The sequence below is a fragment of the Hyperoodon ampullatus genome (assembly GCF_949752795.1).
Source record: "Hyperoodon ampullatus genome assembly, chromosome: 3".
NCBI lineage: Eukaryota > Metazoa > Chordata > Mammalia > Artiodactyla > Ziphiidae > Hyperoodon > Hyperoodon ampullatus.
The window spans coordinates 96778677-96794636 of record NC_136916.1 but is presented as its reverse complement, the minus strand read 5'-3'; the positions used below and the strand labels follow the sequence as shown (position 1 = coordinate 96794636).

General features: G+C 40.5%; 1 protein-coding gene across 1 annotated transcript in view; it reads right to left on the bottom strand.

The window, feature by feature from the left end:
- Window positions 1-15476, bottom strand: part of GPR176 (G protein-coupled receptor 176) — a gene marked incomplete at both ends in the record, with an annotated part of 92402 nt that extends 76926 nt beyond the window's left edge. Inside the window, one exon of the mRNA XM_079700204.1 lies at window positions 15305-15476. Coding sequence (XP_079556330.1) covers window positions 15305-15476 — 172 coding nt within the window. The remainder of the gene's footprint in view (window positions 1-15304) is intronic.
- Window positions 15477-15960: the final 484 nt, after the last annotated feature.

Genomic DNA, 15960 nt, shown 5'->3' with positions numbered 1-15960 from the left:
CACACAAAGTAGAAAGCAGTAAATACTACAGTTTGGTTCACTAAATATTCATTCCATAATCTTCCAACCATCTGCTACCCTCTGCTACAAAGGCTAGAAAGCTAAAAATACTACTTCGCAGACTGTCTTGCAGTTAGAGCGCAGGCTTATATCCACGTTCTGCCCAGCACATGTTCCCAAGAAAAGCAGACATGATTAATGTGAGGTGGTGGCTGGTGCAGTCATCAGGTTTTCTCGTAAGTACAGGAGGATTACAGATACCTTTTGTTCTTCGGGGCCAGCTATGTCATAGGGTTCTAGAGTCTAATCCCTACATCATTGGTGGTACATGACAGCAGCTTCATTTCTGCTAGAACTAGTGTATGGCTGTGCATATTTCCTAACTGTGCCCCTAGCTCTGTAGCATCCAGGCTTGGTTCCCTGAATCCCATTAATTCTGTAAGCAACCTAATACCCTGAAAGAAATTTCTTTCTTCATCAACTGGCTAGTTTGGTGTAGAAGTAAAACTAACACCTTGCCCTGCTACATTATGCAAAAATGTGCACATTATGTTCCCTGGTCAGGAGAAAACAAACATACGCCTGCTCCCTGAGCCCCACCCCTCCCCCAAAATAAAAACAGTAAAAAGACCCAGGATCACACTATCTAGCTCTGGTCCCCAAAATAACTGAAATAGTGAACCTTTCCTGTAATTTACTGACTCCTGATAGAAACAACTTTATTGTTTTGCAACTTTATTGACTTTTACAGTGCTGCCATCCAAAGACATAACACAATCTTTGAGGTTACAACACTCACATGAGATAACTGCTTTTTTCCCCCACACTGAACATAAGAAATGTAAACGTGGTAATCTTGTGGTTGCTTTCTTTTAAAATAACTGTTTGTTGTATACTTCATTTGTCAAGCCAGTCCTTCAAAACCCTGAACTCCCTTGCAATCCATCTTTGTAAATAAAATGTTTTCCTTTCCTGAATGCTTTTATAGCTGTGTCTTCTTTTGACAATAGGCTCTGTTGTTTGCAATTAAGAGCCCTGATAAATATTGGAAGGGAGGCTCCCCAGTGTATGAACATGAGTTGTTGAGGGAGGGCAGTGCTGTTAGAGGGAAAGGATGCGTTGAGAAAATAAAAACACAAAAAAACTTGTGCTTACATTATTTCATAATTCATATTATGATCGACTGGAATAATGTGGTATTGTTATAAACTACAAAACCCAGTGTAAAGGTAAGGCTAAAGCAGTATTCTGATTGGTAGTTACCATTTGGCAGGTGAGTCGAGGGTACCTGCATTGCACAGGAAGCATCCATCTCCCATTAGCAAAAGTCTCCTTGTCTTTCCCTATTAAAGACCCTCTATGAAGGTCCTAAACTGCCCACATATAGTCTTCCTAGATAAGGTGACCATTACTTGGAAATCAACAATGCACATGGAGTCATCTATCCCTGCCACAGGTGCCGACTAAGCATCAACTGGCAAAAACGTGATCACAGGCCAGCATCAGGCAGCACCACCAGGACACAGACAGGGAGGAAGTTTACACTGGATACCCACCCAATTCAGTGTAGCCATAAGCGCTGGAAGAGAAGGAGGCAACTGGACTAGGGAGAGGCACGAGTGGAGATTCAAATGTACCTATAACATTTTAATTTTATAAAATAAAAAATATAAGAAACAAATATGACAAAATGTTGCCATTTGATATTTCTGAAGGTGGGCTTGTAATTTGTTAATATTTTTTCTGCATTTTTAAAACCTCTCAAAAGAACAAAAAAAAAGGAGAAAGAGAAGCCCAAAAGAGAAACCTTATAGGTTTCATGCTTTGCCTCTACCTCTATAATTTTGCCCCTCAGGAGAAACCTTTCATCAGAAATAACAGTAATTTTTTTAAAAAAAACTGAGTTCTAAAACTGATGTTAAACCATTACTAGAAATTTATTTTAAGTGCTAAGGTGCCTAGACATTAGTGTTTCAGATTAAACTGAAAGTTTTTCAGGTGTCTCAGATTTGGTGAAGCAAGTTTTCAACGTAGGCCCAAAAGAAGTTTCCCAAGATTCCTCAGAATCAAGTGTGGCCACCAATGAAAATATTGCTTGAGTCCATTTGAAGGCATTTCCCTGGAAATTGCTTGTAAATGCAGAAGCAAAAGAAAACAACAAAAGTCCTGAGCAGGAACATTCAAGAGTTTTTGGTTCTAGAGGCCTCCTGAAAGAAATCGTGTGTGCGTGTGTGTGTGTGTGTGTGTGTGTACATATTGGAGGGAGGGGGATGTTAATTAAGAGGGTTCAGGGCTACACCCTTGGCTTATTCAGTCTTGTCCATGCCTTACAGTGTGTTAAAGGAAGCTTTATTTTGCTTATTTTCCCTTTGTCAGTAAACCTTTATAATGCCCTAGCCTCGTGGTAGAATTTTAGTAGAATTAAACTAACACAAATCAACTGCATAATTGGGCTTCCCTGGTGGCGCAGCGGTTGAGAGTCCGCCTGCCGATGCAGGGGACACAGGTTTGTGCCCTGGTCCGGGAAGATGCCACATGCCACGGAGCGGCTGGGCCCGTGAGCCATGGCCGCTGAGCCTGCGCGTCCGGAGCCTGTGCTCCACAACGGGAGAGGCTGCAACAGTGAGAGGCCTGCGTACTGCAAAAAAAAAAAACAAAAAAAAACTGCATAATTAATTAAGTCCTGCAATTACTAATTGACCTAAGTCTAGGAAAAGGAGTCATCCAGGAGATAGTCAGTTACACAACAGGTATAGCACTAGTTCAAGTATAATGGTTTAAACTAGGTTTAAGACTATTTTGGTTAAAAATCCCAAGTGTGCCCCCAACCTCTATCCTATTAACCCTCAAAGTTGTGGGTTCTGCATTTGACCTAGGAGCTACATTCTCAGACACCCAGGAACTATGGGATTAAAAGGAAAGAGAAACAGTTTTGATGTTTTATGAGTGTAAAGTAACAAAAACACAAATTTTACTCACTCATCCATTCAATAAAAATTTATGGAAGTCCCACACTGTTTATCAGAAACAGGTATTTTAATATACATGGGTTTCAACACTCTTCTTTCGAAAACTCCCACTTAACTTTAGACTGCTCTACACTCCCCAGGTAACCCGCCCCCCACAAAACAGGGATTCCATTCGTCATATCCAACTTGAATCTGTATATCATAAATATTCTATTCTAATATTTTGTAATCAGGTAGTTCTTCCATAAATAAATTTTTTAAAATATGCTACTATTAACCCTAATTTATGTTGACCCAAATGTTTGTTTTAAAAAAAAAAAAAACCTCAGTTTGAACCATATGAAGTTGTAGTAAAAAAAAAAAGGTCAAATGTTTGAAATGGTCAAATATCAGCAATATATAAACAAATATACATATTCTTAATGTTCTTATTTTTTACATACATTATCTCATTTTATTTTTTATTATGAATATGAATATAGTACATGTTCAGTTACCCATAAAGCCCATCCACATTATTAATATTCTGTTATATTTTTCTCTAGTCTTTATCTTCCTTGCATTTTTTTGGAATTTTTGAATTTATTTTTTTATACAGCAGGTTCTTATTAGTTATCTATTTTATACATATTAGTGCATATATGTCAATCCCAATCTCCCAATTCATCCCACCACTACCCTCCCCCCACCACTTCCCCCCTTGGTAGTCATACGTTTGTTCTCTACATCTGTGTCTCTATTTCTGCCCTTCAAACTGGTTCATCTGTACCATTTTGCTAGGTTCCACATATATGCGTTAATATACGATATTTGTTTTTCTCTTTCTGACTTACTTCACTCTGTATGACGGTCTCTAGATCCATCCACGTCTCTACAAATGACCCAATTTCGTTCCTTTTTATGGCTGACATACTCTTATGTTCTTTAGACTAGATTCCTAAACTTACTTGAGCTCTCTTCCCTCATCCACTTTCTAACTTATTTTCCTTAATCTTTCAAGGTATTCTTATTCTGACCTGATGCCACCACACCAATTGATGATGGCATATCTCCTAGAATCAAATCTAGCAATCATCCCACCTTCTGTTTTAATATGTTTTGCTTATTCGCCAACTTCCGATTCTGGCAACGTGGCAGAACTTAAAACACTGCTACAAACAACTAGAAGTGCTGGATAAAACAAAAGACATCTTTAAATTCATAGCTGAGTTTATAAGAAATAAAAGGAAATCCCCAGTTTCCTAAAAGAGACCAGAGAGCTTGCACTGAGGGGTTATTTTCAGACCAGGAACTAGGCCCTCACAGCTAACTTTGGGTTTCAACACCCACACACAGACTGAATGAGCTTGGACCCCCCTGAAGCAGGTAGTTGGAATGGAAAGCCCTGCATAAATCCAGAATCCTCAAAGAGTGGCCACCTCAATGAAAGAGAGAGTGAAAACTGTATCCTCTACCTCAGAGAGATGGCAAGGAAATGTGCGTTTTCCTGTGGTTGAGATCTTGGGCTAGTGACAACCCTATAACACCTGGCAGGAGCAAATGTGAGACTGTTCTGGAGGCCACTTCTGCAGCCAAGACCTCACAGTACCTTGCAGAAAAAGGAGATGGACTCACAATCAAAAACTTACAAACATTCAAGGAAATGATCCACCATAAGAAAGAATCAGCAGACACAATAAGCATCCCAAGATAACAATCTGAAATAATACATTTGAAATTATAAAAGAGGGAATTAAAACTATAAAAAAAAAGAATAAGACACTAGTATCAACTGATACCCTCCTGCTCCTTTACATGCCAGGTGTATGCTTATACCCTCAACTTTTCTAAACGCCCTACATGCAATAACAGGCTTGCCTATGTGATGATGTCACTAGAGGCTCCAAAAAGATCCACTCCACCCATTTCTCCTCAACATCTGTCAAATATATGAAATGCTCAACTTAGTCACCCTTTTTGCTTAAGATAGTAAACTTTTTTTTAAGTACCCTTAATGGTCAATGTATTAATGCAGTAACATCTGTTAACATGTACATCTAAAGGGGTTTATTTATTTAGCATGCCACCATGAGGGAATGGAATTCAATTTCTGTTAAGTTGGGAAGAGAGAGGACAAGTAAGCAATTCAGGACAAGGTCACTGGGCACCCACAAGGACAAGAAGAAACCAAGAGGTATCTGAAAAGAGATGGAGTGAATACAAGAACATTAAAAACTCTGAAAATGGGTGTTGATTCTCTGAAGATAGTTTTCTTACTTTTTAGTTTTGCCTAGGGTAAATCCTTACTTCTAAATTTCACCTAGAGTCACTCATGCTTTTCAGCCTGGCCAAAAATTCCTCTAAGTTGTTACACTTTATGACTGATAAAGATTTTCCGCCCAGCCAATCTGGAAGTTCCTCGACAATACAACGGTTTTCACAAAAGCTTCCAGTCGCAACCAATCTAAATGGTGTGTTCAGAAAAATGACATGTAGTGAAACTCTTTGGTAAACTCTGCAGAAGAGATAATTTCAGAGACTTGGACACCCCAGAGAAAAACAAAGCCACATCTGCTTGTTCCCATTTTGAGACAAATTTCCTCCCTTTCTAAAAAATTCCACCCAATAAAGTAAAAGGATATTTCTTGCAGAACCGTGAATATTTGGAGTTGAGACTTTAGGACCAAAAAGAAAAAAATTAATTAAAGATGAAAATTCCAGACAATAAATTAGTTGCTTTGTCTACCAGCATCAAAAATGTTCTACTATACCTTAACTGTCAACATATGCAGACATACCCCAGAGATACCATGGGTTCAGTTCTGGGCCAATGCAATCAAGGGAATACTGCAGTAAAGCGAGTCACATGGATTTTTTGGTTTCCCAGTACATATAAAAGTTATGTTTATACTATACTGTAGACTATTAAGTGTGCAATAGCATGTCTAGAAAAACAATGTACATACCTTAATTTTAAAAATACTTTATTGCCATATTTCAAATTTTTTCAACGGGTACATTTTATTCCAAACTCTTTTTAAAAATATCTACAAACTTTATTGTTCATACTACTTTACTAATTATACCTAATGGTGTTTGTAAAATAGAGTGTCTAAAAGAGAAAATCTATTTAATAGGTGTTCAGATATATTTAAAAAAATACTTCATTGCTAAAAAATTCTAACCATCACCTGAGCCTTCAGCAAGCCATAATCTTTTTGCTGGTGAGGGTCTTGCCTCCATGTTGATGGCTGCTGACTGATCACGGTGGTGGTTGCTGAAGGCCAGGGGGCTGCAGCAATTTCTTAAAACAAGATAACAGTGAAGTTGGCCGCATAGATTGACTCTTCCTTTCATGAATGAGTTCTCTGTAGCATGTAATAATACCGTGTGATAGGATTTTACCCACAGAACTTCTTTCAAAACTGGAATCAATCCTCTCAAACCCTGCCACTGCTTTATCAACTAAGTTTGTGTGATATCCTAAATCCTTTGTTGTCATTTCAACAGTCTTCCTAGAATCTTCACCAGGAGTAACTTCCATCTCAGGTAACCACTTCCTTTGCTCATACATAAGAAGCAACTCTTCATTCATTAAAGTTTTATGATGAGATTGCAGCAATTCAATCACATCTTCAGGCTCCATTTCTAATTCTAGTTCTCTTGCTATTTCCACCACAAATGCAATCAGTTCCTCCACTGAAGTCTTGAACCCCTCAAAGCCATCCATGAGGCTTGGAATCAACTCCTTCTAAACTTCTGTTAATTGTTGTTATTTTGACTTCTCATTAATCACAAATGTTCTTAATGGCATCTAGAATGGTGAATCCTTTCCAGAAGGTTTCAATTTACTTTGCCCAGAACCATCAGAGGAATCACAATCCATGGCAGCTGTAACACTACAAAATGTATTTCTTAAATAAGACTTGAAAGTCTAAAGTACTTTTTTTTTTTTTTTTTTTTTTGTGGTACGAGGGCCTCTCACTGTTGTGGCCTCTCCCGTTGCGGAGCACAGGCTCCGGACGTGCAGGCTCAGCGGCCATGGCTCACGGGCCCAGCCGCTCTGCAGCATGTGGGATCTTCCTGGACCGGGGCACGAACCCGTGTCCCCTGCATCGGCAGGCAGACTCTCAACCACTGCGCCACCGGGGAAGCCCTAAAGTACTTCTTGATCCATGGGCTGCAGAATGGATGTTGTGTTTGCAGGCATGAAAACAACATGAATCTCATTGGGTGACTAGGAGCCCAAGAGCTCATTGTCAATGAGCAGTAATATTTTAAAAGAAATCTTTTCTTCTGAGCAGTAGACCTCAACAGTGGGCTTAAAATATTCAGTACACAACATTGTAAAGCAATTATACTCCAATAAAAATTTAAGAAATAAAATAAAAAATAAAAAGATAGCTCCCCCCCAAAAAAATATTCAGTAAACCATGTTGTAAATAGATGTGCTGTCATTCAGGATTTGTTGTTCCATTTACAGAGCACAGGTAGAATAGATTTGGCATAATTCCTAAGGGCTCTAGGATTTTCAGAATGGTAAATGAGTATTGGCTTCAACTTCAAGTCATCAGCTGTATTAACCCCTAACAAGAGAGTCAGCCTGTTCTTTGAAGCCAGGCATTGACTTCTCTCTAGCTGTGAAAGTCCTAGATGGCATCTTCTTCCAACCGAAGGCTGTTTTTTCTACATTGAAAATCTGTAGTTTAGTGCAGCCACTTTCATTCATTATCTTAGCTAGATCTTCTGCATAACTTACTGCAGCTTCTACATCAGCACTTGCTGCTTCGCCTTGCACTTTTATGTTATAGAGATGGCTTCTTTCCTTAAATCTCATGAACCAACTTCTGCTAGCTTCAAACTTTTCTTTTGCAGCTACCTCACCTCTCTCAGCCTTCATAGAATTGAATAAAGTTAGGGTCTTGCTCTGGATTAGGCTTTGGCTTAAGAGAATGCTGTGGCTGGTAAGATCGTCTATCCAAACAAAACTTTCTCCGTATCAGCAATAAGGCTGCTTCTCTTTCTTACCATTTGTGTGTTCACTGGAGTAGCACTTCTAATTTCCTTCAAAAACTTTTCCTTTGCATTTACAACTTGGCTAATTGTTTGGCACAAGAGCCTTTTTTTTTTTTTTTTTTTGGCCTATTTCAGCATTCGGCATGCCTTCCTCACTGAGCTTAATCATCTAGCTTTTGATTTAAAGTGAGAGACATGCAACTCTTCCTTTCACTGGAGCACTTAGAGGCCAATGCAGGATTATTAACTGGCTTAATTTCAGTATTGCTGTGTCTCAGGGAATAGGGAGGCCCGAGGAGATGGGGAGAGACAGGAATGGCCAGGCAGTATAGTGGTCAGGACACACACAACATTATGGATTAAGTTTGCAGACTTATGTGGGCACATTCGTGGCATCCCCAAACAATTAAAACAGTAACATCAAAGATCACTGATCACCATAACAAATATTATAATAATAATGAAAAAGTTTGAAATGTTGCAAGAATTACCAAAATGTAACACACAGACATGAAGTGAACAAATGCTGTTGGAAAAATGGCACCAAAAGACTTGCTCAACACAGGGTTGCCACAACCTTCAGTTTGTAAAAAAAAAAAACAAAACTCTATTATCTTTGAAGCATAATAAAGTGAAGCACAATAAAACAAGGTATACATGTAAAAGAATATTATAACATGATATAAACACTGCTCTGATTGGGGAGGGTTACATTTCTAATCCTAAACAAAGGAGTTCTGTATTTCCTTAGCACATGACCACAGACTAAGGTCCAGAACAAAACCGGATCAGATAAAAGAAAAATAAAACAGTGGACCAAACTTTAAATACGGCTTTCTGCTCCAATGAGCTCACTGCTGTAGAAACCTTTGTAAAGGTGAAATTGTTGCAATTATTCCTGGAGTTAGCTGCTTTAGATGACAGCAGTTCCTGTTAGAAACAATGTTAATGTAGAAAAGTTATGATGTAGCCAGATCATTTATTAACATCCTAGCAGTTACAAATGACAGAGCCCTAACAGAGACAAGGCACATTAGCACACATGAAAAGGGGCCTAACTGCTAGACTAGGTAGAAAAATCCAGGAAACACAGAAAAAGCAATTAACTGATTATATTTAAGTATGTCTCTATTAATATACTCTATTAATATCCATGCCTCTGGGAAAGTCTGTTTCTAGATTTTGGTTTTGTTTTGTTTTTTTTGGCCACGCTGCATGGCATGTGGGATCTCAGTTCCCTGAACAGGGATGGCACCCGTGCCCCCTGCATTGGAAGCACGGAGTCTTAACCACTGGACCGCCAGAGAAGTCTCTAGATCATGTTTTTTTTTTTTTTTTTTTTTTGCGGTTCGTGGGCCTCTCACTGTTGTGGCCTCTCCTGTTGTGGAGCACAGGCTCCGGACGCGCAGGCTCAGCGGCCATGGCTCACGGGCCCAGCCGCTCTGCGGCATGTGGGATCTTCCCGGACCGGGGCACGAACCCGTGTCCCCTGCATCGGCAGGCGGATTCTCAACCACTGCGCCACCAGGGAAGACCTAGATCATGTTTTTAAAGCACATAAAGTAAATTGCCAGTGGGGGAAAAGATTTATTTTCCTCTTACTTATTCCTGTCAAAGGTTTATGAAAATCCTTCAGTGGGACAATGGTAACAAAAGTTTTCACAGGATCAACAAGAGTGCCAAGACAATTCGATGGGAAAAGAAGTGTCTTTTCAACAAATGGTGCTGGGACACCTAGTTCACAGTATGTACAAAAATTAATGTACATGGACCGAAGACCTAAATGTAAGAGCTAAAACTGTAAATCACTTAGAAGAAAGCGTAAGAGTAAATATTCATGACTTTTGATTAGGCAATGGTGTCTTAGAAATGACACCAAAAGCACAAGCAACAGCAAAAAATTTTAGATAAATTGGACTTCATCAGAATTTAAAACTTTTGTGCTTCAAAGGACACCAGTAAGAAAATGAAAAGACAACCCACAAAATGGGAGAAAATATTTGTAAATCATGTATCATTAAGGGTCTAGTACCCAGAATACACAGTTGACCCTTGAACAACACAGGTGTGAACTACGTGGGTCCACTTATATGCAGATTTTTTTTACACTAAATACGTACTACAGTACTACATGATCCATGGTTGGTTAATTCCACGGATGCTGGAACCATGAGTATAGAGGGCTGACTAAAGTTATACTTGGATTTTTGACTGCCCAGAGGTCGACGGCCCTATCCCCCGCATTGCTGAAGGGTCAGCTGTAGAAGGAACTCTTACAACTCACTGACAGGAAGACAACCCAAGTTAAAAATGGGCAAAAGATCTAAACAAACATTTTTCCAAAGAAGATATGCAAATGGCCAATAAGAGCATGAAAAGATGCTCAACATCATTAGTCACTAGGAAAATGCAAATCAAAACCACAATGAGACACTACTTAACACCCACTAAGATGGCTATAACCAAAAAGACAAATAATAACAAACGTTGGCGAGGATGTGGAGAAATGAGAACCCTGATACAGTGTTGGTAGCAATAGAAAATGACAGTCACTTTGGAAAGCAGTCTGGCAGTTCCTAAAAAAAGATAAACTTAGAGTTACCATATGACCCAGAAGTTTCACTCTTGCTAAATACCCAAGATAATTGAAAGTATTATGTCCACACAAAAACTACACAAATGTTCAGAGCAGCATTACTAATAATAGCCAAAAAGTGGAAACAACTCAAATATCCATCAATTGGTGAATGGATAAAGAAAAGGTGGTATATCCACACAATGGAATATTATTCAGCCACATAAAAGGAATGAAGTATCTGCTACAACATGAATGAACCTTGAAAACATTATGCTAAGTGAAAGAAGCCAATTACAAAGAACCACTGATTTTATGACTCCATACATAAGAAATGTCCAGTACAGGCAAATCCACTGAAACAGAAAGTAGATTAGTGGCTGGCTGGGGCTCAGGGTACTTAGGGAAAATGGGAAGCAACTACTAATGCGAATGTGATTTCTTTGGAGGGGGTGATAAAAATTTCCTGGGATTCCATAGTGGTGATTGTTATATAACTCTGTGAATATACTAAAAACCATTGACTTGTATACTATAATTGCCTGAAATGTGTAATATATGAATTTTAATCTCGATAAAGTTTTTTAAGTTTTCACAGAATTTAATTTCCAGAAGAATTGGAAAGTAGAAGCTGTCCATTGAAGGCCTAGAAAGGAGAAGCAAAGGGTTACCAAAAGTATTTCATTCAGATGGAGGCCAGACTGCTTTCCTGTGCTTAATGTATTACATTATAAAACAGTGGGGTGGCAGAATGCATACAGCATATGGAAATCAATGGCAACATGAGGCAGTTTGAGTCAGTATATTAGGAGTTCATCTACCCAGGCTGATAACTATTGACCTCACCATTTCAAACTCCTTAGGTCAATTCAGGACACCTTATTCTTGATGTAGTCTACTACCTTTCTAGGCACGCAGAAACAGAAAAAGCAGGTATAATAAGGCTGTTGATAGTTAATTATTGGCTATAATTATGGCTAACATATTATTTATATAATTAGGAAAAATCATCCTCGTAATTATGAATTATGAGCACAAACTGGTGGTAACATTGTTTCTATCAAACATTTAACTAAGGAACTCCAAGAATTATCCAGCTGTTATCTGGTTAATTTCAACTAGTATCAAAAGTACAAATATATTTCTCTGTCAAACCAGTACCATGAACACTGCTGGTGCCCAATATAATTTAGTTGAAATATTATAGACCACCATGAGCAAAAATGGAGTTTCTCCATATTACCTGTGAAATCAATTCAACAAGAAATCAATTCCGCTTCTTTTGAAATGATTACTTCAATAACCGCCTCAAGGAACCAGACAACTTGGACCTTTACTTGGGGTCATCAACTTCCCAAAGGTTCACTACAGACTATTGCTAAGGAAAGGGGACACAGGTTAAACACAGGGACCATACATACAGTGGTTTGGCAAGAGGAAGGCAGGCTGATTTCTCTATTTTAAAATAAATTTCAGGGTAGGAGACATACTTCTTGGCTGTTGTCTACAGTGCTGATTTTCTTTAAATAAGAGCAAATGCATTTATAAAAATCTCCTAAATGCCTCCAATGATGATAACAACAGATAACAGGCAATTTGTCCAGAAGGAGCTTAGAGGTAACAGACTAGGTCACAATCACTGACCTTTTTCAAGTCAAAGCACCAGAGAGGGGTCCAGCTTTCCAGGCACTTGGATTGTGAATCCAAAGACAGTGGGGAAAAAGAAAGAGAAAGATCAACTCTGAGGAGTTAAATGCAAAACATTTATTGGAAATGATGGTTCCAATTCTTTTTGAGTCCTTGATTTCACATCGTTCACTACTAAAAGTGGTGTGCGCCATATATTTATCAAAGGGCAATCGAAATTATTTGACTCTCTTTCAAAAGCCACGGTATATCTGAAGACATCCCAAGATTTTGCATAAAGAAGGAAGGCTGAGACACTAACTCACACAAACCTTCAAAAGGCATTATTTGAACGATATTATACACAATTCTCGAGTTCCTTTTCAACACAGCAAATAACGTTCCCTATGGTTGGATATATTATAGATATTAAAAGTTGTTGCGGGGCTTCCCTGGTGGCGCAGTGGTTGAGAGTCCGCCTGCCGATGCAGGGGAAACGGGTTTGTGCCCCGGTCCGGGAGGATCCCACATGCCGCGGAGCGGCTGGGCCCGTGAGCCGTGGCCACTGAGCCTGCGCGTCCGGAGCCAAGTTGTTGGGGATTTTCCCTCATACAGGGCACTAAAACACTCTTCAAAAAGAGCTGTAAGATGTCAACAGTACAAAGAAATTATTTTCACATAATAGTAGGCCTCTGGAAATCCCAATGAAAAATTCTATGTAGAGAATATGGGAAGTATGTTTGAATTTATGTAAAGGGAAAAAACTCATTTGTCCATGTTTGGGCACAGAGGAAACAAGTAGATTAAACCAGTGTCATATGCTATTCTAGACACTATTCCATCCTCCATTTACTTTTCAGCCTTCTAGATTCTTCCGGGATAATTTTTCTCTATTTTGGGGCTTCATGAAACTAGGCTTCCCAAGTTTATTTGCCTTGCAACTGACTTTGGAACATGGCTTTGGAACTTAAGCTCTGAGCCTCAATTGGCATTACCAGGATTTGATGACATAGATATGTCTGTGTGGGTCAAATCCTCAGAGAACAATGAATCAAGAATACCAGAAACAAGTGCACAGTGCAATGTTACGTAGTTAAGCTTTTAAGAAAACCAGAAATGCCTTTCAATTTTGCACAAGTTCTCTGACTTTTGATTTCTAGAAATTTAACCATATTTATACTTTTTCTGAAAATAAAAAGGAGCAAATGGAAGTCTCTTAGGAGGGCCTAAGTCGTGGGTAAGGGGGAATCCTGGCTAGGCCAAGTCAAGCATAACCAAAGATCAAGGGCAAAAATCAGTCTCCTCTTTGAAGACATCCACAGAAGCAGTTTTTGCATGTCAATTAAAGTGCCGTGTGGAAAAAGAGTTGAATTAAGGGCAGATTTACCTAGGAGTTCCTGAATCCAATGCAAGTTACCAGAATTGAAAGAACATTTGTTAAATGTGCACCATTTACTCTGCCCTGTATACACATGCTGTTCTACTTCAATAGTACTCAAATTTTTAGAGTCAAACTGTGAGAAAATTTCTCCTGGCACCATCATTCTTCAGGGTTAAAGTTACCAATGGGAAAAACAAAACAAAACAACCAAACTCTCTCTCTCTCCCTCTCTCTCTCTCTCTCTCTCTCTCTATATATATATATATGCAGAATAAATGCAGCCACTTCTACTGCCTCCCCAATAATCTACTCTTTAAGTAAATGTGACAATACTAGAATTTAACTCTCAAAAATCTACGGTGCACTGTGCCTGGTACCCAATAGGTGTTCAGTGTTTGTTTGTTAAATGAATACTGAAAATATTTGGGACACAGGCTTTCGCTTTGTTAATGTGCATTTACATTCCACTCATAAAAACACATCATAACATACACACACAAATCTACACATAGCCCCACTGATGTCAACTCCTGAAAATGCCCTCATGACAAAAAATGGAAGATAAATATTATGCTAGAGTGGGACAGGATGATGACAATTAGAGAAGCTGCGAAAGGAAAACTCCAAACACAATTCTTCCATAGTCTTTTCTGTATTACATCGTGTTATTTATTCTTTTCTCTTTCTTAAAATTGAAGTATAGTTGATGTTTCATAGTCTTTTTGATGTCAGTTATCTCCGTTTCCATGATAATTCACAGGTGTCTACAAAAAAGTAATCTATTCCTTCTATGAAACTTTAGGACTGCTCTTGGCCATAATATCACACATAATTACAAACAATCTTTTTACATCCTTATAAATGGCACATCAGAGAAGTCATATATTAAAGAAAGCCACATATTTACAAGTAATATGCAACATGTTCAACAAATCTCAACAAAAATGAATATTCATTGTATCATTTATCATTTAAAGAGTAGCTACCAGAAGTACAAGTAATTCTCACACTAGTGGACATTTTTACTAACCACTCATTTCAGTCCGTTGATCTTTTCTTTCCCTAACAAGTATTCCTAAATTTGCTGTGTGTGGCGTTTTGTGTTTTTTATCCTGTCTTTATGCTGTACTTCAGAAAAAAAAAAAAAAATAGGGAAAGAAGTAGATTGGGATTTGTTTTGTTTAGGGGTTTAAAAATATCTAAGGCAACATAGAGTTTAACTCCACAGGTTTGTTTACCAGCAGGTTGCTGTTCCGAAGAAGCCAGCCATTTAAAAAACGCGCAAAATAAGGCTCTCGCAAAAAAAAAAAAAAAAAATTATATACAGGGAATAGATGGGAGCGCAAAACACATCAGTCACCAGCAACAAAACAGAAGATTCGTTGCCCGCTATTTGTAAACAAGAGGTCGGGCCAGAGCTCCGCCCTGGCACCCGGGAGGTAAGGCATGTGATAGGAACAACCCCATGCCCATCCCGAAGCGTTCCGCAAGGGCCGCCTGGGGCCCAGGACCAGGCAACCCACCCTCCAGCCGGGACCAAGCCCTACCGGAATTCTGCTTCCAGCCTGGGGGCTGGAGTCGACCCTCCCTGCTTAACTTCCCTGCAGATACCCTGACATTCTTAAACCTCCTTCAACTATCTGCACTTTTGCCACGCACCCCGAAACCCACGGCGGCTCTGGCGACCCCCGATCCCGGCTCTCCGAGCCTGCGCCCTCGGGGAAGCCCACCCGGGAGGGGCCCCCGCGGGCGACTTACCGAGCAGCGAGCCTATGAAGATGACGACCTGCACGGTGGTGGTGAACTGACGGTACAGCTGCGCCTCGCCGAACTCCCCGAGCGCGCTGCGGTTGGCGCCCTCCGCCCCGGCGCCCGACGCGTTGCGCGGCTCGCTGGCATTTCGGGAGATCCAGCTGCCGTTATGCCCCATGGCGAGGCTGGAGCTCCAGCTCCGTCTTAGCCCGCCCGTGCGCCCGCCTCGGACCTCCGCGCCACTCTCTCCTGCCTCGGGCGCGGAGGAACACGCGGGTGCCTGGTGGAGACCTGGTGAACCCGGAGCAGCCGCGGGTCCCCTCACGTCTTCACATCGCCAGCCCCGGCGCCCGGGAGGCGGGGAGCGGAGAGGGCGAGGCTTCGCCCCATGCCCGTTCCCTCCGGGGTCCCCGTCAGCAGCCACATGAAGGCGGCACGGTCAGAGCCCGCCGAGCGTCGTCCGTCCCTCCTCCCGCGTGGTCAGCGCGTCCAAGCTCACTCAGCAGAGAAACACAAGAGGCATTTGATGGTCAAGGAGGGCGCTCTCCGCTCCCGCCGCCCTCTTCAACCTCTGCTTCTGGCCACCCCCGGGGCAGCCCTCTCGAGTCCCCTCCAGCGGACGGGCTCAGCCCCTCTCCTCAGAGGGAAGAGAATATTGGACT